Below are 26662 nucleotides of genomic sequence, written 5' to 3'. Positions count from 1 at the left end.
GCCACCGCTCAGTATATTGAGAGGTGCAGCTAAGTAGTTTGCCCATTATAAATTAGAACGGGCAGACTACTTAGCAATGGCATTGAGTGTTATCACTTTGCTGTGTGTGCCCATGTCACTGGTGTAAATCACGTGATGGGATTGGCACCAGTGATGTTTAGCACCGGTGGCCAATCCCCTCACCATATGCAGTGAAGTAATGCAGCTGATAGAGAATACACTCAATGCCGATGCTTTGTGAGACAGACTATATCCTGGAATATCTAAGGATAGAAACATTTAAGTGCAAGTACAAAAAAGGTTTAAAATTATGGGCTGGATTTATGTAGGTACAATTTTTGTTTTTATTATGGGAGAACGCCTTTAGCTTAGTATGCACCATCTGAGAGAACTTCTTTAATGACACTGTCAGTAGCAAGTAAAAATGAAGGCACTGTTTCAAAAGCCAATTCTAATACAAACTGAAATCCTATCATAGCGGGAACAAAATGCAATAATTTGCGCTATTGTTTCCTAAATGGGTAGTGAAGCAATACAAAGGTGCAATACGAGAAATATCTGCTGCAATTGTGTCTTTTTGTATTTTTTTTTCCAAGTAAACAGTAGACGTTGTCTATAAGGTAGGTTCGAACGCTTGCTATATTATATCCTTTTGTTAGCTGTTAAAACGTATCAGATCTACAAGATCACTTGGCTTCTCTCCCCATTTTGCTCTATTGGCTAACACGGTACCAAACTTTTTTGCTTTTGACCAAAGTGTCTTTTAGTGGTACAGCTTTCCAAATTGAAGGCACTAACGTAAAATGGGGCATGGTGGGATTTAAAAAACAAAAAACACACACTTGAACTAGCACTGAAAAATTCTCACTTCATTTGCCTGCTGAGACAGACAATTTAACCCTTTCCAATCCAATTTCTATTCTGGTTTTTCTAGGGGGCTTACTCTTTTTCTGCTGTTATAAAACAGCGCTATATGCTGGATAAAGCCAGTACTGCATGAGGTGACACATTGGATAGGCTCCGACAGCAGAGAGGCTGGCAATATACAGTAAGAGAACCCCGACGGACATCTTCCAACATCAGAGGTGTACAGCCTTAAATCCTGTTTTCAGACGTCATAGTGGATTGGAAAGGGTTAAAAGGAACCTGTCACACTGTAGTCCGGGCTGCATGCAGCGTGTTGTATATCAGTCTGCTCAGCTTTTCCTGCTCTATAGATTGGTGCGAAAAGATTTTATTCATGCAAGTCTTAGCTCATTCTGAGTTTAGGGGGGTCCAGTGGGCGGTCCGATCAGTTGATGTCAGCTATTGCGGTATGCACAGCCATACACTGCAGTCAAATCACTGCTAGGACCGCCCAATGGACTCCTAATTTCACAATGAGCAAGATTGAAATAAATAAAATGACACGTTATATAGTTTTGTTGGAAAGAGTCAGTATATTAGTCTGCTCAACCCCTCCTGCTGCAACATGTTCAAGTTAACTAGTTCCTCTAAAAGGGAGAATTACTTTTTTCAGGAATGAAAAAGCCCCTCACTGTCTTTTTCCCCTGATCAACAGACCAGATACAGATAGTCCCCTACTTGTGAACGTTCAAGTTACGAACTTCGCAAGATACGACCAATCTGTCCTGCACAGTATGATGTGATGATATGGCATTACATCATTCCGCGCAGGGACCAGACAGGTTTCTATCAAGCCTGTCCGGTCAGATCATGGGACGCTGTGCGGTTGATAGGCAGCTGGGGGCTTTCTGTAAGGTCCTAGGGCTGCCTATGCAGAGCGGCTATCAAGCCGTGCGCTTGATAGGGGCTCTGCATAGGCAGCCCTGGGGCCTTTCAGAAGGCTCCCGGCTGCCTATCAACCGCACAGCGTCCCGCGATCTTATCGCGGGACACTGTACAGGACCCCTGAACGTCAGTTGCAGGCTGTTCTTACAGCGGACACCCGGCAGCAGCATTTCCGACGAGCCGCGCCGCTTATCGTAACTCTTAACGCTTTAAATACCGCTGTCTATTCTGACAGCAGCATTTAAAGTGTTAACAGCTCCAACGAGCAGTGCTGCTCATCTGAACTGGTGCCGGCTGTAAGAACAGCCGGCACCTGACATTGTATGGAGCGGCATCCACCCGCGATCCCCTCCATACAACCATTTGTTCGGACATACGAACAAATGTACTTGCAAACAGGCTCCTGGAATGGAATCTGTTCGCAAGTAGGGGAGTATCTGTATCTTGCTGGCAAGATCAGGGTTGTAGACAAAGTGCTGAATAATCCTCAACAATCACTGAGATTGGAGGGTCCTCGCCAAAAACGGATCTAATGCAGATACAAACTTATAGGTTACCCACCCCCCATCAAAAAAAACAAGACTTTCACTTTTGGTCAGAATCAGCTTCTATTGAGTATCTATAAGGTTTGTCAATATTACGAGCTTGGTCCACATATAGGAAACAGAAATAAAACGAATAAAATGGTCCAGAATTTAGTGGAAAGATTCCAAGACAAACCATAAGGAATGCAACATTAAATAGAAGAAAATAAAACTACTACACAAGAAACGTAACGTACATAAAACATGTAGGATCTGTTCACATTGGTGACTTCTTCCTAAAGAACTCCATGTCATATATTTAATCCCAGATCCCCTACATTTCAGGAAAAACTCCTCTACTCATGCATATATGCCAAAGTTTGTAAATGACAAGCTTTGATGTGTGAAGTCATATATTCCTGCAGGCATGAGTTTATCCTGAAGCGCAGGTAGAATGGGTTAAACTCTTATTTGGGAAGACAACCTCCATCGAGTTCTGTAAGGAAACAAGAATAAGAATATGGCTCAGATTATGTCAGTTTCTGTCAAATGTACCACAGAATCTGAAATATAGCTATCCAGTCATGGAACATTGGTCAGTCAACGAGTACATATAGAATAGCTTTAAATTTGCAACACAAGTCCTGCAGCGGAGATATTGTCTCCTCCACCTGCGGTTTGGAATACTTCAGTACAGACCAAAACAGGCGCTAGACAAATCTCAAAAGTCTCCTCTTCCCAACAAGATACAGGACGGCTTTCTTTGAAAGGTATTCTCTGACTGCCCACTTCACGGCTGACAGAGAAAGAGTCATCCATGATAAGTTTGGCTTTGCGTGTGTCAATCCGGGCAGATCCACACACATGTCTATTGGCTGTCAGGGACGCCTTTGCTGTAGCAGACATTGTATTCTTCCACATAGATCCTTTGGTCACCATCATGGCTTGAAAAGCTAAAGTATGGACATGTAGTCGGGTCAGGACTCTCTGACCACTCTTAGGTTCTTGGGATCTAAGTAACTGGTACAGCTCCCGCATTTGGTCCAGGATGGAAGCCACACGAGGGTACGGGTCCGATAAGACTGTAATGTTTCCTCCTTTAATAAGACTCAGCAAATTAGGAAGCTCCTGCTCATTCATACCCAAGGAATCAGAGTAAGGAATGACATACTCTAGTAAATCCCTCATCAGATCCTGCTCTACAAAAGAGGCCATCTCAAAATGGCAACCTATCTTCTGATCCACGGAAAACAACATTTCTTGAAGTGCTTTAAGTCTGGCTTCACGTTGGCCTAGATGAGAAAAGTAAACAATAAGAAATTTAAAGTTACAAAGGAATCATTCAATATACATATATGATATCTATGGGGAAACAAACCCTTTTATCATATTATATACTGTTCTCCAGGACCTACCGTTCGACATTCTCAAATAATTGGAATACAAATATTAAAAAGGTTGTCCGGCTACTGAACAAGCCTGCTTCAATAGGACTCCCTGTATTATAATAAGTGAACCATACGTACTAATTTGCTGCCGCCAGGATCAGGCACTGCAGCCCCGCTGTGATCCCAGTGACTGTTGTGACAAACGAGGTCATAGGAAATCAGGTGACTGCTACAGCTTCATGATCCTGAACTCCTGGCATTATGGCGCTCACAGTGAATTCAATGAATGGCAGAGTGCTGCCTGTGCTGAGCGCTGTGACCAATCACTGGCAGCGCTCAGCTGTCATTCAATGATTGGCTCTGCGCTCAGCCAATCAGACACTGCCCTTTCAGCAGGCGAGCATTTTAAATCCCCGCCTGCTGAAAGAGCTTCATTACAGTGCCGGGGACAAAGCAGGGAACATGCGCCTGAGTCCCGACAACAGCGGAGAGGTGTGTGTGTGTGTGTCTCTGTCTGTCTATACACACACACACATATATATATATATATATATATATATATATATATATATATATATATATATATATATATATATATATATATATATATATATATATATATATATATATATATATATATATACATATACATATACATATACATATACACACACATACATACATATACACACACACACACATACACATACATATACATATATACACATACACACACGCAGTATATTTTTCTTTACACAAGCTAGGGTTCATTTTCAGGGAAGGGCTTATGGTTAAAGCCCTTCTCCAAAAATCACTGCAGGGGATGCCAGCATTCCATTGGTTTCAATGGGGCCACGGCTGGTGTCAGCGGCCCCACTGAAAACAATGGGTATGGAGCGTGATTCACGTGTGTTTTGACACGTGTGTGGACATGCAGTTTTGCACATGCCTATGTACGTGCAAATCCACACTCGTGTAAACGAGGCTTTACTGCATTACATTTATATAGTGCAGCAATCCAGAACTTTTTTTTTTTTAAGGAGATTCTAGCAGATGTGCCGCACACTGGGAGTCTGCTAGAAGTACCACCCTTGACACTGCCCACCAGAAAAGAGTGGGGTAGTATAGCCATTACTCAGCACTACCATCTAACTTCTGCTGCAATCAGCATACGTATGATTGGATAAGACGCGATTGCTATTGGCGAGATGGTGAAGTTCTGGCCGCAATTATATTTACTTTTGAGGTAATTTGAACTTATATTTGGGTCTGATGGCGGAATTAATTTTGCTGCATGCAGTCTATCAATTTTGGGGTCTAATGTCTGGGAGTCTTAATTTTACCAAGTCTTGCATTTTGTTTGTTTGCAAACTCTTTTTCCTACTTCCTTTCAAAATAAAACTTTATGTAATTAGGCCGGGTCCAGATATGGTGGCTTTGCAGCAAGTTTGAGGTGAGCCATCATTTGTAAAGGCGCTGCCAGAATATTCCAGATTACAGAATCTATCAGTTTCACAATCTCACCTGTTTTAAAGGGAAAACTGTCCATCATCTGTAACCCTCCAATCACGAGGAGATCTGGTTTAAATGCTTCCAGTTGGGATTTAAAATCTTCCAGGGAGTCGATCATTGGATTGTGTGAATCGCTGTGTACTATGTACCTGCAAATGATAAATCATGACAAGCCATACACACGTTAATAAAACCTCCAATTAAATTCTTTATAGAATGTCCCTTTAGTGACTATTTGTACCCACTAGAAGAAATGCTATTGATGTGTTTTGTAAATAATGCCATGGACCCCAAAAACAAAGCTCATCACTACAAAACACACAGCTGGATGTCTGTAGGGCATTTCAGATTTTACTTCTCTACTAGAGATGAGCGAACGTACTCGTTTCGAGTAATTACTCGATCGAGCATCGCTATTTTCGAGTACCTGGCTACTCGAGTGCAAAGATTCGGGGGGCGGGGGATGGCGTGGTGGAGCGGGGGGTAGCATTGGGGAACAGGGGGGAGCTCTCTCTAACTCTCCCCCCCACTCCCCTCTGCATCCCCCCCGAATCGTTTCACTCGAGTAGAGAATTACTCGAAAATCGCGGTGCTCGAGTGAAAAAGGGGCGTGGCCGAGTACGTTCGCTCATCTCTATTCTCTACCCAACCTGTTCTGGTGAAATTTTTTTTTTTTGTGCAAATTTAATCACACCATGTCTGTGTTGTTTCATATGTACGTATATATAAATGCATGTTTCTTCAGATCTATTCCATAAGCCTGAGGAAGAACTCCAAGTAGGTTCAGAAGCTCGCTGTAACATTATGTCTTTTTGTTAGCCATTAAAAGGCATCATATCTACAAGATTACTTTGTTTCTCTTGCTGAGAACAATCACATTTTGCTCTACTGGCTAACACAGTACCAAACCTTTTCTCATATTTAGATTTTACTTCTGGCTTTCAGCAAACAAATGCCAAAAAAACCTAAGTACTTTTGCAAGATAAAGACTTGAAGGCATGAAACCAGCCTTTACGCAGGGTGAATATCAACTGCAGTCTTACAAAAAAATTCCCAAAAAACTAAAAATACTAAAAACAAACAGTTTCACAAAGAAATTAATAGAGTACTTAATAAGGGGTTCTCCATCCTTACGAGCAAGGCCAGCTGCAGATGGACTATATCGGGCTGAGAAACTTGTGCGCTTTACTTGCAAATGTGAGCTGATTTGCAGGCAAAACACTCCATGCATCGCTTCTGTGAAATTACGATCCTGTCACATGAGTTTCATGTGCGATAGAAGATCACAAGTTTTTCTCATTGAAATTAATGGGAAACATATCACACGGCATGCGAGAGCCATGAGGTGTATTTAAGGTCCCATTGAAATCAATGAGCAAGGCTCTCTGAGGAACACACACAAAAAATTATATATAGAACGTGCCACGATGCTGCGAGGGAGAACGTTGCCCATGTGTATGACTCTATTCAAAAGGAACGGACTTCATATGCAAGCAAGTTTCCCGCCTGTGCAAAAATCGGCCTAATAGGTGCTTTTAGAGCGAAAGTGAACAGTATTGGATCTAAATGCGAGCCAATAACCAAACTATCGTTCACTTTTTTCGGTTGTCACTCATTTTATGCAGACATACAAATCCTTGTTGACTCATTCACTTATTGTTCAGTTTAAACAGCGCTTGTTCAGTCCCTCAGTCACTAAGGCCTCATTCAGAAGAGAGTGGTTTCAGCGGAGTATAGTCGAGTGACCGTGGCTATACTGCACTAAAAATAGTGTGAACGGGCAACTTCCAGCCATTAACCCTTTTCAATCCACTGTCTGACGTCTAAAGACATTCTGATTGAAGGCTGTACAGCTTCCGATGTCGGAAGACATCCAGCAGGGTATTCTAACTGTATATTACTGGCCGCTCTGTTGGCAGGGGCCTCTGCAGCATGTCCAGTACCGCAGTACTGGCTCTAGCCAGCAGGTGACGCCATTAAAAACCAAAGAGAAAACCCCCTAGGAAACCCTAAATCCAAAATTATGGTTAAGTCTCAAGCTTAATTAGCAGTGAAGTTGCTTGAACGAGCCAACAATGTACCTGCCTATATAAACAGGCTACCTGGGAGCCTACAAGCTAACAGTAACGTCACTCGCTCGTTCAAAGGACTAAGTTTTAAACAATTTTCTGTCACCAATCAGGTCCTGGATTGCAGATCTTACACTATACTACTAACATTTTTTGTTGATTGCACAATAAACTGGTCACCTGTTGGCACGACGTGAAACATAATTTCCCCATTTAGCTCCAGTTGGATATTCCATTATGAGGTGAATGTCAGCATCTGTTATAGGCTCACCAGCAACTGCAAAAGAGAAGCAACACCCAGATGTCAGCACAGTTACTACACGATGCATTCCTTGTAGATTGAAAATCCACACTATATAGCAGTAGTAGGCAGCTTAAGGCCCATTTACACAGGACAAGTTTCGGGCAAACGATGCCCGACACTCGTCCCTGTGTCTCTGTCCCCCTGCACGGGAGCTAGCACAGCTGGTTCGCACATGGAGCAGCCAGCAGGGCAGTGCAGGAGATTTCTCTCCTCTCGCTCCCCCGCCCCCCTCCATTCACATAACACAGCAGCCTTTTGCTACTAAATGGTCGCTGTGTAAACTGCACTATGAGCGATGCAGCATAAAAAAAAACAAAAAAAAAAAAACGAGCAATGAAGCTCATCGTTCAGTTTAAACAGTGGACGCTCAGTAGCGAACGGCCGCTGTGTTATGTGAATGGAGGGGGGGAGGGGAGCGAAAGGAGAGAAATCTCCTGCACTGCCTCGCCCCCCTGCTGGCCGCTCTGTGACCCAGCCAGCTGTGCAGGAGCACAGGAGCGCCGAGGCACAGGGACGAGTGTCGGTCATGTAAATAGGCCTTTAGAGCCTGTTCAGATCTCATTTCTTCCAGTATTCTCAGGTTCCATCTGGATCACCAAAAAAGATTCGTATAGAAGTCTGGATGGAACCACAGACTTCTATCGCTGAATCAGGGATTAGTAGTGTCTCCATTTGAGAAGGGTTCTGTTTGTTTCTGGCATTTGCACAGGAAAGAATAGCATGGTCAACTAAGAGCCAGGCAGTCTTAAAAACTATGTCACTAACTTTCCAGTTGGCCATTAAAAAGATATCAACTACTGAGGTTTGATTCTTATCTTCTATATACAGACAGGCACCCAACCCACACACCCGTTACATTTAATCGTAACCGTGACTGCAATACCAACCCAGGCCACTGCCACGTGTACAGAGCTATCACCTCTGTACACACTGGTAGCACACCAGCAAATAAGTTTATTGGCAGGGCAACTATTGATGACCTAATCCTGACGATAAGTCATCAAGTCAAAGAGTAGATAACCCTTTATGAAGGTTAATATTAAAGACCTAAATGGAAAATTCTAAATGTGGAAAATAAGTTATTTTTTTCATAACCCATATATCTTGACATGTCCAATGCTGGTTCTACACAAAAGCATATAAAAGCTTGGCCAACACATATCTTATCTGCTCCGTAAACATACATACTTGTGTAGTGTAGAGTGATAAGTCGCTGCCAGACACTGGCAACTGTGTTTTCTGGGAGGAATTGATTAGGCATGTTGAGATCCCACACCTCATTCTCTTTTCCTCTGATGGGATCTGCCATTATTAGAAAGGCTGCTCAAGATCAAAAAACATAGCTGCCTTTTCCCAAGACAGTACAAGGTGGTCAATAAAGCTGTGTATGGTATGGCAGCTCCATTCAGTACAATGGAGCCGAGCTACAATACCACAAGCAACCCATGGACAACTGGTGATGTAGGCTACTCTAGGGAAGATTCATGCATACTGAGTGATTCAGTCTAATAGGAGATATATGTAAGCTTCTTAGTATCACCCAACTATATGGAAATTATATTGCAAAATTACTCATTATGTAATATTAGACCTATTAGGATAACACAGAAAAATGGTAATCAAAGGAGAACATTCACTTTAAGGCTCCGGTCACATTTTTGTCAAGACCTACATTTGACTGTTTTAATGGATAAAAGACCTACGAGCTCTCAGAGCCTTTTTTCTTTTTGCATACTCTGTATTCTGTTCTTGACAATTATCACGGCATGGTTTGTGTGGATTAACCATCACTGGATCTTACCTGTGATGCGGTCAGATAACACACTAATTTCTTCCGTACTCAGACGGCCCCCAAGGAGGACATCACATCCTTCGGCAGCTAAGCGATTGGCCATGACTGGAGCATTCCCGCCAAGAGCCCAGCGCATTTCTGATAGTCTTTTTGATGCATTTACTAGTTTTCTAAACAAGGTATCGTTGGAGACGTATCGTCTGTTCATAACAAGATATAAAAATTAGTTAAAAAAAAAAAGTTGTCTTATGAAAAACAAAACCATTAAGGGAACCAACTTTTATTAGGCAAGGTAGAGAGCTTTAATTCCGACAGACATGGCCTGTACATTTATTATGTGGTTGACCATTCATTGAAGTGGCCAGAATGTAATACTAGATCAGCAGAATTTAGAATGTACTGCAAGGGGTGGGAAGAGCATTGGATGGGAGCACACAAAAAGGATGTTGAGGTAGCCTAGGTGGGAGAGGATGAGGGCATGCATTAGCATTTTTGTTGACTCAAAGCTGGGGAAAGATATCTACAAAGAGGTTTTTGACAAGAGGTGGCTAGCGCTTGTACATATGGTTTAAAGGACACAGCAGAATAAAATGTTACATTGAGATGTGGACCAGTGAGACTGGGGAAGTATACAGTGATTGGTAGGTAGGATGGGTTATTGAGCGAGATGAGGAAAGATGATGAGTTCATTTATCTCCATGCTGAGTTTTAGAAAGCAAGAAAAGGAGGAGGATATAGCCAAAAGACATTCCAGATAGAGAGGTAACATATGGGCCAAAGAGGTAGATTTGAGCATCATCAGCAAAAATATAGAACTGAAAGGGATTCTATAAGCTCTCCAAGGCGAAAGATGTAGGTGGAAAACAAAAGGGGGACTTAGGACCTAGTGTTTGTGGAAACCAACAGAGAGGAGACTAGGTGAGGAGATGATGTTTAGGTGGGACACACTAATGTTTGGTCAGTGAGGGCCAAGACTGTGATGCTAAAGGAAGAAAGAGGTACTAGAAGTGAGGGGTTGACTGTGTTGAGGACAGTTCTAGAAGGAGGAGCAGAGAGTAATGTTTAGAGGCTTTTGTAGTTAGATCGTTGGCGACACTAGTTAGGGCGGTTTCAATAGAGTGGTTGGGTCAGATATTTATACTCTGTTATTCACTGGCAAAGATTATATAGGTTAGAAGACCTAAGATAATATGGAGTGTAAAAACAGAATAATAAAAGTTTACCACAGGCAATTAAAATGCCAGGCAGCTTTCCTACAGCCAGTCCAGAGGCCATAGACTGCCTAAAGGTCACCAACGGTAGATTGCCACAAACAGCAATCTATAAGTTACTAAGTCTCCAAAAGGTAGCTATGACGAATTTGAAATTTATGAGACATTTAGCCCAGTAGCTCCAAACTGTATTCACATTGTGTATTAGTATAACATAGGCTTACTCTGAAGCAGCGCCTGGAGGAAAAAAGTAGGCAAAGCTCTCAGCTAGTTGGGTCTCTGTCTCAATAAAGTTGTGGTGGACTTGCTTGTAGCTCGGCTCTATAGCTGCCTCCTGCATCAATGCCACTCCATCTACTATGATATCAAGGCAACCTCCAAAACCTGCACAGGGGGAAAAAAAATAAATAAAAAGTTGTTCAGAGATATATTTCTAAAAAATAAAACTAATTTATTGCAAGAAACTAAACATTTAAGAAGACAAGAAGCTAAAGCCGACTTGTATAACCAGTTGGAGCTGTAAGCTCATTTTATTGACTGTTATGAACGGTGTACTGCCTTGTGTGCTGCGCCTTATCCTGTATGGATTTCATAAAATATGTCCAGATTCTGCCACAGATTTAAAGTTTCACTATATGAGGTTCAAATACAGAGGTTTATATGTCAATTTCACTATATATCAGTTCCTGTGTGTTCTGTTCCACCTAAAGCCCCATTTACACGCAACGATTATCGATCAAAAGTTGTCCAAACAACAGCTTTTGTGATAGCCGTTGCATGTAAATGTGCACCCATCGTGCACGTTTTGTTCAGTGCTGACTTCAAGTTATCATAAAAACCTCATTCCTGATAACAGGGACGGCATGCTGTGTTCTCTGCGGGCAGCGCTGATAGCACTGTATGCAGCCAACAGCCCGCCGCAGAACAAAGATGTATTTAGAGAACTGACCACTCGCTGTTCTCTAAATACATGCAAATGAAGCTAGTTAGATACTAATGGGCTGATTAGCCCATTAATAGCAAATGCAAAATGATCGCTCAAAATGGTCAGTTTCTGACGAATTTTGAGCGATCATCTTTGCATGTAAATGGGGCTTAAGACAATGTGACCATTGTCTAAAACTAGTTTTGTGTGTACAAGTATACCGTAGGCCTGCTCATCATCAATGCATGCAAAGGGTATGGAAATGTCCCCCATAGACATGTAAAGAATTTGTAAATAGTGGACGAAAGAAGGCGGCCTGTGGGCAGACACTATCTAGAGTCTCAGCAGGCCTAAACAGATATGTTTTGCACAATTGAAATAATTTAAGAATCCCAACGGCAAAAATTCATTTTTGATAACTGCAATGATATGGTTGTGCTTGAGGAATTTAGCGGCTTCATAGGTCCTGAGCACCAGGGGCAGGGGTCTCTGGGAAGTCCAGAATTTAATATCAGCTACAGTTAAATGTTTATCCACCATGTTTAATAGTTTATAGACTGGAAAAAAAAAAAAAAAGTGCTCTGAAAAATGATGGTCATCGTTTCGCCCTAGGAGCTTCCTAATGGAAAATGACTAAAATAAGAATTAGGTGTTTAAAACTGTGTGATCCTGCATGTAACAAGCCCGCCCTATCACATGGTCAGGAAGAGGATTATGATAACGGCAAAGACTGTTGTCAGAAACCAGAGGCAAGAACAATCTAACTTGGAATCAGACTGGTAGGACCTCCAGGGTCATCGGGTCCAACCCCCCCTCCCCCCCCCCCCCGCTCAAAGCAAGAATTGTTAGAACTGTCTAGATACTTCCAAGTCCCTTGTGCTCGGATGCAATTAGTTATAGGGCCGTTAGTCTATTTTGTAACAATTTTTTTTTGCTTTTACACATGTACTTATTGTTTTGTGACTTTTTATAAGCCCTGCACAATTATTTATTTCTTAAAAGCTTAAAAACTTTTAAAGTTCAGAGCAATAGTGACTGAAGAACTGGCTGTATTAACTGACGTCTGGTGCACAGTGAGTGACGGTGTACCCCAATAGGTTATAAATGTTTAGGAATCTTATGGGTATTACAATAAAACTTTCAGTAGTGTCGGCGTGTATTTTTGGGGCAGATAGGACTGTTCGGGTGTGACAAGTGCAGCATTGAGGGTTGGGAAGTATATCAACACCTCAAGATCGCACCCACGTGAAGTGCTGAGAAGGCCTGGCTACTGACAAAACTGGAAGTAGTGGTGGGATATGCTGCTTGGGTTCCCAGACACTGAATCATATGTACCATGATCTGTGTAATCTTAGATTTTGTAGAGCTACAAGCCCCAGCCATAACTGATAAAGTAGCTATAAAAAGGAGGCAAGTGACCCCATACAAATTACTAATAAGCCTAATCTATTGTCTGCATGGTGTGGCCAAAATGTAATACAGCAAAGCTGTAGCTGTCGGGTCACATATTGTACTCAGTTGACTCTGATATAAATTCCTAAAGCAACAAAGCATCGAATGACTGGACCTTCAATCAACAGAAGACTAGTAATGCAGTGACCTTGTTCAACCTCAGCATTTGTAACACATCTTTATCTCAGTTGTTTAATTGTGTAGGTCTACTGTTACCAATACAGCCAGGGTGTCCTCATTTGGCACATGGACCACCAACTCCTTGGGATGTCAGACTGAATTAGAATCAGAATCAAGAGTATATAGGAGACGTTTATACATGAAATATCTGGGCAGCTTGTTCTTCTACCCTAAGCTTCCATGAGGAAAACCATCTAGTATTGTAGGTCCTAGAAGAGGACTAGCAGGCTGCCTGTTATACACAAAATTCATGAATAACCGACTGACACAACAGTCTACATTCCATAATGTCACTCATGTTGTAGCTAAGAAGTTGTAAAGGGGGCTACTATGCATCTCCATCAACAGCACTGTGTTGGTAAATACTAGAATTATAGAAGGGATACTTTATTGGCAAACCAGAAAATTGAACTACTCAAAAATTAACTGAGCGCTGAAACCACACAGGATTTTGATGGCCTCCATCATCTCCAGACTCCTAGGTCTGTCACATGAGCAGTTTGAACCTGCTCTCATCCGTGATGAGAATGGTGTAACAATGGCAAACCTGCCAATTCTAGTATTCTCTGGTGAATGCCAAGTATTGGATGGCAGCTTTCCTTCATATCAACATCAGACCCTTTATACAGGTCTTTATAACAATGATTAGGAATAGGAATCCAAGAGAGAAAACCATACACAGACAGCTGTTTTGGGGTGTTTGTCCCTCATCAGTGTACTGTAGGTTTCTGGATTAGCTGGTGAGAGGCTTGGGATGTGGGTCAGGAGGTCAGACACTTTTTGGGTGTCGTGACTCCTTAAAGAGAGCACCCACAAAGTGTCTGGAGACACCAAGGGGGTGAGTGGGGGTACTGGTGTATCTTTTCTCCACCAGCAGCTAGGGGCGGACCGGCCTTAGCTGAACACCCCCCCATCCCCGTCACACCCATAGCTACCGATTGGCTCCTGGTCTCAGCTGTCCTGTCCCCACTGTTACTTGCTGGCCGGCCATCCATCGTTCGGAGGTCAGCGGGGAGGAGAGTGACAGCGGAGCCAGAGAACAGAGGGGAGGTCGGCAGGGAGACTGACTGCGGAGCCGTGACAGGACACATACCAAGGCGCCAGGGACTGTGACAGCAGAGATGAGATCTGCTGGTGTGCCGAGGACCGGGCTGACAAAACCTGTAACCCGCTCGGGTGCTGCGCTTCGTCACTGTACTGGGCGCCTGGGACTAGGACCCAGACTGACCGTAACCCGCGGCATACGTGCACTTACAGTCACCCCCCACGACCTCCCAAATCAGCTGTAATGCGTGCTACCGTCACTGAAGGTAGCCGCACTGCTACCTTGCTGGCCCCGATGTTTCTGTCCCCATAACCTGCCGGCTGTCAGAGCTCCCCAACCCCCATCAGGCGCTTTCTTCACCCTCCATTCCACTGTTACCTTGCCAGTTCCCGTCACTGTCTCTGTCCTCTGCCGGCTGTCAGCTGCTTTCTTCACCCTCCGTCCAGGTAGCCAATCGTCAGCTGTGGGCGTTGACTAATTCCACTTCACAATCCCAGGTCTCCACCCATAGTTCCGGTGAAGACAAGATACACTAATACCATGAGTGGGTAGGGGGATGGCATAGTCTCTCGCAAAAGGGGTGTGGGGACACCGAGAATGTGAGTGTGGAGACTTATAAGGCCATGCAAGCTCCGCTGCATAATTTATGCAAAGATGGAATTACTACCTCTGCAGCGACACCTATTGGATGGCAGCATTCCTTCATATCAATGACAGACCCTTTATACAGAGCTTTATAACAATGATTGGGAATAGGAAACCAAGCCAGAAAACCATGTACAGACAGCTGTTTCAGGGGTGTTTGCTCATCAGTGTACAGTAGGTTTCTGGTTTAGCTAGTGAGAGACCCAGGATGCTGGTGCTACAGAGGTAGTTATTCCATCTTCCTTATTTGAATAAAGTACCCAGCGGAGCTTGCATGGCCTTATAAGTCTCCTCACCCACCTTCTAGGTGTCACCACAACCCTTTTGGGTGCTTTTCTTAGGAAGAGACTATGCCATCCCCCTACCCACTGACCCCCTAGGTGTCTCCACACACTTTTTGGGTGCTCTCCTAAAGGAGACACGACACCCCTCCTGACCCTGGTGAATGCCAGTAACACTGTACAGTGCTGGCTGCGAGCACAGGTCCCACTACAGTACTTTGGGCTCTCTTGGAGTCAGTTTTGGACAAGCTGTTCAGAAATATGTAGACCAGTAGCCTACTGGAGGTCATTTTTGTAGGGCCCTGGCAATGCTCCTGTTCCTCCTCACAAAAGGAGCAGATCCTAGTTTTAATGCCGGGCTGATGCCTTTCTATGGCCATATCCAGCTCTCCTTGCGTAATGAACTATGTCCTATATCTGATCCATGCTCTTGAGACTATGCTGGAAGCCAGAGTAAACCTCCTCCTTGTGATGGAACATGAATAAGCCAATCAGGAGGAACAGAATTACCTGTGCAACGCAATTTGGCTGCAGGAACCGCCTTATGCTACCAAGTGAAAAGGACATTTTCAAAACTAGAGAAGAATCTGTCCGGAAGGATAATAAGAGTAATTGTCTGTGGCCACAACCTGCAAAACCCATTTCCTTTTTTTGGGGTTGTCTTGCTGTCTCTCCAGTGCACCGATTGTGAATAGATTTCACCTGCTTGGGTGAAAGTGACAATCGCTTATGCTTCCTAACTTCACAGACGGATATCCCTTAAAGTTTAAAGGGGTTGTCCCGAGGCAGCAAGTGGGTCTATACACTTCTGCATGGCCATAATAATGCACTTTGTAATGTACATTGTGCATTAATTATGAGCCATACAGAAGTTATAAAAAGTTTTATACTTACCTGCTCCGTTGCTAGCATCCTCGTCTCCATGGTGCCGACTAATTTTCGCCCTCCGATGGCCAAATTAGCCGCGCTTGCGCAGTCCGGGTCTTCTCCTCTTCTCTATGGGGCTCCGTGTAGCTCCGCCCCGTCACGTGCCGATTCCAGCCAATCAGGAGGCTGGAATCGGCAATGGACCGCACAGAAGCCCTGCGGTCCATGAAGACAGAGGATCCCGGCGGCCATCTTCAGCAGGTGAGTATGAAGACGCCGGACCGCCGGGATTCAGGTAAGCGCTGTGCGGGTGGTTTTTTTAACCCCTGCATCGGGGTTGTCTCGCGCCGAACGGGGGGGGGGGGGTTTAAAAAAAAAAAACCCCGTTTCGGCGCGGGACATCTCCTTTAAGTTACTGTATGTACAGTTTGCATTCACATTACATAAAAATACTCTGATCAGACAACTTAAAAAGTCTCCTACAGCTGAGCTGCAACAAGATCTGTGTGCCAGTTCTAATGGTTAAGATGATGACAATATAGACCGAACGATCACTGCATTAGAAACATCTACGGGTTGGTCCACCGTTTTGGACGATCACGTCTTTCAGACATCGGGGAACAGATTCTACATGGTGGAGACTGTCCTCTATACTCAACTCACACCCGCTGGGGCAGATCCATCAGTTGGTGCAGTTCATACAGCCCTATCCCAAACATGTTGAATGGGTTTACAATCCTGCAAGTCCACGTGGAGAATTCCTACAACCACTCTAGTGATTAGAGCTCGATGGCATGGAGCGTTGTCCTATTTTAAGATGACACTGTGGTTGAGGAAGACTTCATGAAGATATGGGTGCAGATGGTCAGCTAACAGGTCCCTGTAGCATTCGCCCTTCAAAGATTGTTGTATGACGACCAATGGTCCTAGGCCATACCAGAAAATGCTCCCTAGACCATGACACCGCCACAACCAGTTTGTTAAACCCCAACAGTGCCACCACAGGAAATGGTCTCATGCTGTTTACAGCAGACCTAGTCTCACCCACCCATACAGTTCTGCAAGAAAAGGGATATATCACTCCAGACAATCTTCTGCTTTGTGTCCAAGGTCAATTGACGTCTTTCTTGGGCCTGTACGCCTATTGAACTCCAACAGGCAACTTATGCCATGTGGTCACTGTGGAAATTTGTACAACTTCTCCACTGTTGCACAGCTGGGTCAGCAGGTCCACTATGGCACATCGCTGCTAAGATATCAGACACGTCACCAAACGCTTGCCTCCAGGATTAATCACATGTGGCCTGCCGCTGTGTGATCTTCTGTCGGATGACTGTCTATGGTTCATCCATTCTTGGTAAACTTTTGATACCATGGCTGCGGAACAGCTAACAAGTGTGAACACGTCAGAAATACTATCACCACACCTCTGGGGACACACAATCTATTGTCTATCCATAAAAGTCATTCAAGTCACCACATTTACCCATGACTGCCAAATATTGCCTTCTGGAGAAGGTCATTTGCTGGTCTAAATCCAGCATTCCCACCACCAGCTGGAGGAAGGAAGTACAGGAAGACGGAGGCTTAATAGTCATTGTATTTCTCCCTCATTACCTCACTGTCCAGTCCTAATCCAGGGATTTGCTTAATAAACTGATGGACAGTTCTGCAATCTCAGACAGGGACTGGGAACTTTAAAAATGTGTGGGACAATAAAAATATGTTCATATTTTAGAGGTCAGCTGAGTTGAAATATGTTTCAGTTTTCATCCCAGCCTAGAGGGAAACAGATGTTAAGAACTGTAAGTTTAGGTTTCTGTCTTTTTCGCCAATTTCAAAACTATTTTGCATTTATTGTATGTCATTTTATTTGGTCTTTTTATCCTTTTTTTTTATAAGCTCTGCATTTTTTTTCCATTAAAGTCTAAACACTTTGATAAGCACGGGACTTGTAGTTCTGACTCTAAGCCGTCGGTGGTGTTAAACCTTTGATTGGGGCAGAGCAATGCGTTTGTGTGCGCGCATTTATACCCGTCCCTTTACCAGGGATGGTGGCAGCGAGTATTCTGTGGTGCCATTTATGATCAATTTGCAACCTGAGTGGATGGTGTGCGCAAGTGATTGCACCCAAGTCACATGTTGTGAGAGTACCTATCAAGTGTTCAGGATTTGCCCGCTGTTTTTCATTATTTCGGTGTGGCTACAATCTTAATCACTGTCCATGTGATTTGCTGAGTCAATGAGCAATCAAGTTTAAAGACTAATGATTGTGTAACACGCAGTCTTTTTTTAGCCTAAACCACATTTGTGGCCCTTATGAGCTGCAATTACTGAAAAACTGGGAGTTCATATGGAAATGAAGTGATACTAAGAAACACACTAAACCCGAAGAGCAAGAACTGATGACATGGTTTATTGGCGTTGGCCCAGTGACAATTAACAGTCAGGTCTCCTGTATGTTAGATTCGTCCTGGACTGCTCACAAAACCCTGAGATGACTGAGTACTGGAGCAATCAGGGCTGACATGTTTGCTTGCTACACAGGAGCAAATAAAAACAAGAAGTAGCGATCAGAGCGGGGCACTCTGAACCCCTCTGACAGAACCCACCTAGCAGCTGAGCACCCGTCCTGAAAGGGACGACCCTACTACTTACACGAGGACAGGTCCAAGATCAGAGCTAACAGAACTGTCAATCACCAGCGACTACCTCAGCTAACAGCTGCAGGACTAATTAAGCTGAACTAGTTAGCACAGGAGATATTAACCCTAGCTAGTCAGGATAGAACCCACAGTAGCAAGGGCGTGACACTTGACACTGTGCTGGCTGTAACATGACACTATCTTCTCCCCCCCCCCCCATCTCCTCTATAAAGAGCCTCTGGGCCCTTAGGGCAAAGAAGAAAAGTATATATTAACTCCTCCATAGACACATCATTGTGCAGGACTTATCCATACGGGCCTGAAACAAACGCAAAAATGTCAAAAACAGGAACGCAATTCAAGACATCCTAAACAGAACTATTGTGCCCGAGGGCTCCTTCACACCAGCGATCGCGATATGGCCGCAAGAAAATTGTGGCAAAAATCTCAGCTTTGTTCAGGTGATTTGTGAGCATCAGTGATTCTTGCATCACAAAACGCAGAAAGATAGGACATGCTGCGATTTTCAAACCTTGCAACATCGCACGAGTGAAGACGTCGCAAATTGTAAATCTTTAGTTTCATTTTCAGCGCAATTTAATTGCAAGTGTGAAGGCATCCTTACACAAACGGCCTCCGTTACAATAATTTGCAAGCAAAGTGTATGAAATCCGAGGGAAAATGGCCACAGGACAGAAATCATCACGCCAGGTCTAGCACAAAAAGTCAGACGGATTATTGTTTTTTCAACGAATCAAGATGAGGGCCAATACTCCCTAAGTGGGGTATTTGCAGGAACACACATGGTTAGACAGTGGGTTCCCCACCCACTAATAGCATTGGAAACCAGTTGACCATCGGGTCATGAATTTTCAACCAGGATAATCTATCATACCTGGAGAGGCTGCAGGGGTGTCGGGGATTCTGCGGTCACTGGATAAGACCCAGAGGAAAGACCAGGTAGGTAGGATTTTCTAAGGGCCCTTTTACACAGAACATCTATGCCCAACAGGTCATTCCAGTGCTTTTACATAGGAACGAGTGACACTAGTGAATGGAGGCGAAACGGGTCGGGAATCATTCCGGTCCATCCGCCTCAATTTACAGTAAGCAGACAGTAGAGTATACAGAGGCAAAAACAGATCAAATATTGATGACATACGGATCTGTAATACAGACGTGTTGCAATTTGTTAGTCCAAAACCGAAGGAAGAAAAGATTTTTTAAAAATTAAGATGAGGGGGTCACTTCCAACCACCCCTATGTACATCAAAAGGACCCTTTTGTGGCCTGCATTGAGCTTTTAAAGTCTATTGATACATCTGATGTATCAATCAGGAGCATAAACTGAGCCTAGATGATGTGGCTCAATGTGGGCACTCTCCATGTATATTGGGTTCTCTTGGTTGCCGCATCCATACGCCGTTCTCTTTCCTGCAGCCGCAAAAATGACTGGTTTTCCTTGGGGGGTGGGGGGTGTTTCTCCCACCATTGGGGATATTTATGGTATACTGAATTAATAAGACACTATTACGAAATCAACGCCACAGCGCAATTTATGTACTAAGAAGTTCTGCAATGTGTTGATGAGACTTTACAAAAAAAAAAACAAAACGCACATATCTAGTTCGCTGGTACAGCATGAGGCCGGGCTGACACCAACTTATTTGGATTGCGTTTTATGCAGTAAATGGAGTCAATAAAAGTATGTTGATATTCATTGTTCCACTCACACTTGCGTACATTTATTGCGTATGTTACGTGTGTGAAAAAAACCACAAGAACACAGCATGTTGTATTTTTCGTGCGTAAGAGCTCCATTGTTCTCTATGGTTGCGTTTGGAATGCAGTCCGTATTTGCGTATTTTTTTCCCCTCTCTTTTTACGAATGTTGCTAGGAGACGGGAGAAGGTAGTATTAAAGAAAAAAAAAAAGGAAACCAAGAAATTGTAGGTGGACAGTGCAGGATAGCGTGTAGGGACCACCACACCCATCCAACCTGTTGTATGCCATGGCCTCCAGTTTCCGCAGACAAGCCATGGCTACTTTTGATATGGGCAGACTTATTACTCTATGCAGGCCTTATCTGTAATTTGTGACCCCAATTGCTCAGATTACTACAGAGACCAGCAGACAATTCGCTGTTTGTGTTTATTTTCGTGCACATAAAATACGCTGTACAAATGCCGGCTTATGTGTGCAAAAATGCACGCGACAATACGCAGGGACATGCAACGCCATATGCAGGTAAAGGGCTGCAATTTTTTATGCAGCCTACTACAATACGGTTGTGTGAGCGCAGCCTTAAGCTGTGCAGTCAGTGTAACCCATTTGTCAAAGTGCTAACGCCCACTTGTCCTTCAATCCGTGTGTGTGATGTGTGAGTTACATGCAGAGCCTGACAGCTCTCGTGATGTCAATTACTGGCTCTTAGCTCCACCCCCTAATCACATGATGGTGACATCATCACAGGTCCTTTATCCTCCTCCTGCACTGAATGAGGAATTATGGACAGACTGCGTCCCCAGTTGCTATGAATGCAGCAGTACTTAGTGTGGTAGTTTGTACCTGGTTGTGAGACATCTGCACACCTGTGTGGAGACTAATAAATGACACCTCACAAATTTACACATACATAGCTGGTGTGCTGACAGGACTTGTGATGATGTCACCATCATGTGATCAGTCACATGGTCTGAGCTAAATGAGGGATTATGGGCAGACTACATACCCCACAAATTCCCGTGCCCTCAGTTGCTATGGATACAGCAGTACTCAGTCTGGCAGTTTGTATGTTGAGAGACAGCTGGACACCTGAGTGGAGACTCCAATAAATGACCCCTCACAAATGTACACATACATAGCTGGCGGTGCCTACTGACCAACAACATTGAAGCATAGTCCTTCACCACTATCTTCAGTCTCCTGAACGTATAATCTTGTCATCTCAAGTGCTAATGCCGCCAACACCAGTCCAGCCTTCATCTAATGGTCAACCTTTGTCCAGTGGTGAAACAAACAGTCGCTATCGTGCAAACATGTCACCACAGGGGGTTCAATGCTGCAGTGAAGCTAATGCAGCTTACATGACACAGCGACGAGCCACAATTTCACCTCAGCCACCAGCTGAAGTTTGTAAATCTCATGCAGCAGATATGCGAAAGCTACAAGCGAACATGTCTCCTCAGCGAGCAGCTGAAGTTCATAAATCACATGCAGCTCATATGCAAAAGCAATGTAGCAGAGCTGTGGGTGTGACGTGCATGTAGCAGCGCTGCGTGGCGCCACCAGAAACACTTGAACTATAATTTCCTAATGATTACTAGTTGGTACTACTAATGTTTGCTAGGTGAGACGGGGTACCACTGATTCTAAGAAATGGGTAACCCAGACTCCTCCTGTTAGGGAGGTGGCAGAGCACTATTATAGGGACAAGGAAACCAGTCACAAGTGTCTCTTCCCTGGGAACAGGGTACGGCATTGTCTGGGCATCTCAGATGTTGGTTTCATACAGTTTAAACAAATATGGTGGCATACGTTTCTCAAATGAGAAAAGTAGTATTACAAATAAATTAATAATTTAATGAAAAAGCATTAAAGTCTATAGTAAATGATTAAAAAGTCTGCAAACTCAAGCAGACTTCGTGGCATTATTTCTGGCGCTTTTTAGAATGTTTCTCTATAAGGGTTCCCTAACACAGGCGTTGCTGAGAGCGCCGCGATTTAAACTGCAGCGCTTTGCCATTTTTTAACTTTTGTTCTCGACCGCAACAATGCTGCGACCAACTCTGGCTTTTAGCCCTCCTCATCATTGAATGCCCAAAAACAGAACAGACTCCGCTCAAAAAATTACCACAATTGAGCGGCTGTCTGAGAGGCTTCATTGAAAACAAGTGGAGCTTCTGATAGCGTTAGCACTGTGCTGAAAGGGCAGCGCTAAACACTGAAAAAAAGTGTGTGAGGAGGCCTGAGACTTGACGAAGCATCGGAAAAACAGGAATGTTGCAAATGTTAAAAGAATAAAAATGTCACTAAAACCACTTGAGAAGCACTGAGGGTGCTCTCACATCTACGCCGGGGATTCCGCTTCTCTGCTCCATTTAGGGAGCAGGAAAAGGGATTCCCCACGACCCAACGGATCCGTCTCTGGACAGAATCGAACAGCGCTGGGCGGACTGCATTGACTATAATGGGATCAGTCTGCTTCAGATGAAAGAAAAAGCACCGCATGCAACTCCTGTTCTTCTGGCATTTTCAGCCGGATCTGTGACGGAAATTCAACGCAGATGTGAAACCGCCTCAAGGGCTCTTTCACACAAGCACAATCAGGACACATTACACACCGCAAGAGGCGGTAAATTCTGCACCAAAGTCCACATCATCTGTGCAGATTTTGATGTGGAAACAAAAAACTGTTTCAATTCTGCCAGGAATTTTCCATCAAAATCCGCATCCAGACATGGAGGTTTGGAGCAGAATTCTTTCTGCAGGTCGATTACGCTACATTTTACATTGAGAAATGCACAATGATTAGGCTTGTGTAAAAGCTGTAAGAGTGCTCACACATAGTGGATCAGTGCGGATCTAAGGTCTGCATTAGAAATATATACATTTCACACCATCGGCACCGACCTGCAGCACAATTTGTTCCTTCAATTGAAAGGTTGAAATGTGCTGCAATTCTGCGGCAAAAAACTGTGAAATCCGCTCTAAATTGTGTGAATTTCGACAGTTTTTAGTGCAGATCTGTATCGATATGCGGACCCTTAGCAGAATTGTCCATGTGAATGCTGTCTTTAAAAAAAATGCGCAAATCCACGCCAAAAGTTGAAGCGGAAAGCTCGGATTTTGACTTTTTTTTTTTTTTTTAAGAATTCACTCTGAAGATTCCTTGGTGAACTCTGTGGTGTGAACGCACCCCAACAGTACATCCACATCTATTGTAAGCACTGCTGACTTTCTACAGCTGAAGTGCGCACGCAGCGTAAACCAGCCGCAGAGTGGACTTTAAACATGCAACATGTCACTTTATGTTGTGGATTTACACCATGGATTTCATTCCTTTAGGTAAGATCATGAAATCCACACCAAACGCTGCAAGTGGTTTTGCGCCAAAGTCTGCTGTGATTTTTAGCTTCTGAAATGATGTCCTGTGTGGATGTATACTAGATATCCGTTTTTTCCCCCCTCTCAAGCGTTTAAAGGTGCTGAATAGAACAGTCTATGTGGAGGAGCCCTAAAAGGAACTTCTATCATCCCGTGGTCTGTGAACTGGACAAAGGCGACTTCTAGTCATGCTGCTTCAGGCAATCATTCACTTTAAAAGTGTTTAAGCATTTACGAACGTAAATGAGTTATTCAGGAAAACTGCATGAATAGCAATTGCCTGCATCCTATTCACGGAACTGTTCAGGCTATTCACAATGGCGTATGCAAGTCGCACGGAAGATTCTTGGGCACAATTTGTGTCACACAGTCCACAGATGAGCGCAACCTTTTCACGGAGCACAAGCAGCTGTCAGGGCTATTCACAATGGCGTAGGCAAGTGGCACCCAAGATTCTGGGGGGCAGCCTGCTCATCTGTGTGCTCCCGAATCCCACGGACATACTAATACGGACCAGGATACAACACGCTGCAACTTTTTCAGACGGACTGTGTGAATAGTCTAATCGGCTAACGGGTCCGTCAAAAACACAGACCGGACCGGGGTGGGAAATACACCCATGCGAATAGCGAGGACATATTCTTCTCTACCTCCATCGTGAGGCTGCTTGCACATGAAGAGATCTGCATTGCGGAATTCTGTGGCTGGCATCAGCACCGCGGATCCGCAGGAAATACCGTTCATAGCATGCTGCGGAAATAGAGTTTTCCAGCAGAGGGAAAAAAATAAAATCGCAGCGTGCTCTATTTTTGCGCGGCTTCCATTGAAGTCAACGGAAGTTGTCCGACCTGCGGCCGGTCCGCAATTACCATCATGGACAGGATGCGGATTCCACGTCACCGCCTAGCAATGGCGCTGGAAAACCAACATTTGGAAAAACGGCCGGTCCATGATAAGTCACGTAACAAAGTTACCGGAACCCCCAGACGCTGGACCTGAACAGACGCCACTGCCTATAATGGGCTCCTTGCATCTTAGAGATTTCCCTGGATGGAACAATGCAGCACGCCGCACGGTTTTATCCAGCATTCTGTGGCGCCAGCGCAGATGTGCGCCACCATAGCGCTACGCAACGTTACATCAGCACACTGCATAATATATAGGTAAGCCCATCGGTACACAACCCAAAACCCATGTCCGCATGTATCCAGACCCCCAGTGACTACACAGGTGATACCCACCGATCGCTATACGGGGAGGGCGCCGCACGTCCAAGCCAACCTTCTCTTCAGCCCGCAGCAGGGAGGTCAGCACGGTGTCCAGCCGCTCCTGGAGGTTATCCTTATCCACATGGCGGAGCCAGTAAGCCAGGAGTAAGGCAAGCAGGGAGAGGAGGGGAAGAACCAGCAGCTTGGGGGCAGCCATGAGGGAAGCCTGAGTCAGCACCTCCACTACTAGCACTCCTGGCAGGGCAGCACACACTACACAGCTCTGCACTCAGGTAACACCTCCTGGTCGTGCAGGTGCTGAGCACAAACTTCCCACGGCTGCATTACATGTGACAGCGCCTCCTGCTGGGCACAGCGCGCATGACAAGCACTGAAGCCCCTCACTACCTCAGCGACTTCCCGCCCTTTTCCTGTCAGCAGGTAGCTGTCACCGTCCGCCGTGTGCCGGCTGCTCCCCGGCCCGGGCCTCGGCGGTGGGAGGGCTGCTGAGGAAACACGGAAGCCACAGCCTAGAGACACGGTGTTACTCCTCCTCCTCCAGCTGAGGAGGGCGCCACCGCCCACGTCTCATCTGGCCTCCATCCCCGTGTATTGTCCTCCCTGCCTGCCGGCATTGTGTGACACGTTGTGGGGGAGGAGCGGCTCCTGTCATGGAGGGGTATGGGGCTCACAGGGCTGCCACGTTACACAGCTTGGTATGCCTTGTCAGGGCTCAGCTGCTGCAGCACCTCTTGCAGGGGCACTACCCCTACAGCGATGCAACTCTTTATGTGCCTGACGAGGCTCTCGGATATGGAGGGCTGTGAGGAGGGGTCATTTCTCTGCATTTACAGAGTCATCCCATTGCCGTACGTTATAATCCGTGCACAGTGCGGTCGCCGCAGGTGCTAGGCGTCCGATCGCCGATTCTTGTTCAGCTGCTGCCATTTTTTTTTCACACAGATCATCGATTTGTGTGGAAAAAAGCGACGGGGTGACCGGCCATATTGGTGATAATGGGACGGGGCTTCTGGGGAAATACACGGACGGGAAATACGCTCTACGGGCGCTTTCACATAAGTACGAGCGTAATACGTAGTGAATGGGGACTGTGGATTTCAATGGGCTTGTTCACAGCCGCGACTTTTGGTCGCGTGAAGAAATGCGCAGCCTATCATGTGAATTATGCATCATAATAGCCCATTAAAAACTGTATTTACGCACAAAATCAACGGCAGAACAAGTGTGTATTAAATATACTGCGTACGTACTTGTGTAGAGAGACTGCCGCGAGGCAGAAAAACGTGCGGCAGCGGCGTACTTCGTCTGGTCAATTCACTGCGTATTCATGGACCGAAATATGCATACACCATATGAATGCACCCGCGGCTGGGTTCACACGGGACGGATCTGCCGCAGAAATTCCTGTGCAGCAAATCCGCCCGCGGCTCCTAATCCCGGGATTAGCCAGCCATGTGGACGAGGTTGTACAAAGCTCATCCACACGGGGCGCGGCAAAGCTGGGCGGAACCGGCGATGCGGCGCGGGATTGACAGCCGCAGCATGTCAATTTTTTTTTCCCCGTTGTGGCCTCACTCCTCTCTATGGGGAGAGAAAGCCACAACGGAATGCCAGCGGCTGAACCGCTCCAAAACCGGCGGCGAAATGACACGGATTTTGAAGCTGCGGCTCTCCTGCGGAAATCTTGCGGATTTTC

General features: G+C 44.9%; 1 protein-coding gene across 1 annotated transcript; it reads right to left on the bottom strand.

Moving 5' to 3' along the window:
- Window positions 1-2380: 2380 nt before the first annotated feature.
- LOC136620847 (ADP-dependent glucokinase-like) lies at window positions 2381-25464 on the bottom strand. The gene is made up of 6 exons (XM_066595870.1): window positions 24979-25464; window positions 10816-10975; window positions 9390-9580; window positions 7465-7561; window positions 5228-5364; window positions 2381-3607 (listed from the first exon to the last, which is right to left on the bottom strand). Exons 1-6 carry the CDS (start codon window positions 25160-25162, stop codon window positions 2940-2942), a joined length of 1437 nt encoding a protein of 478 aa, XP_066451967.1. The 5' UTR covers window positions 25163-25464; the 3' UTR covers window positions 2381-2939.
- Between the last annotated feature and the right edge of the window lie 1198 nt (window positions 25465-26662).

The sequence above is a fragment of the Eleutherodactylus coqui genome, chromosome 3 (assembly GCF_035609145.1).
Source record: "Eleutherodactylus coqui strain aEleCoq1 chromosome 3, aEleCoq1.hap1, whole genome shotgun sequence".
NCBI lineage: Eukaryota > Metazoa > Chordata > Amphibia > Anura > Eleutherodactylidae > Eleutherodactylus > Eleutherodactylus coqui.
Note: the sequence above shows the minus strand (reverse complement) of the source record. Positions and strands in the feature narration are given on the sequence as shown.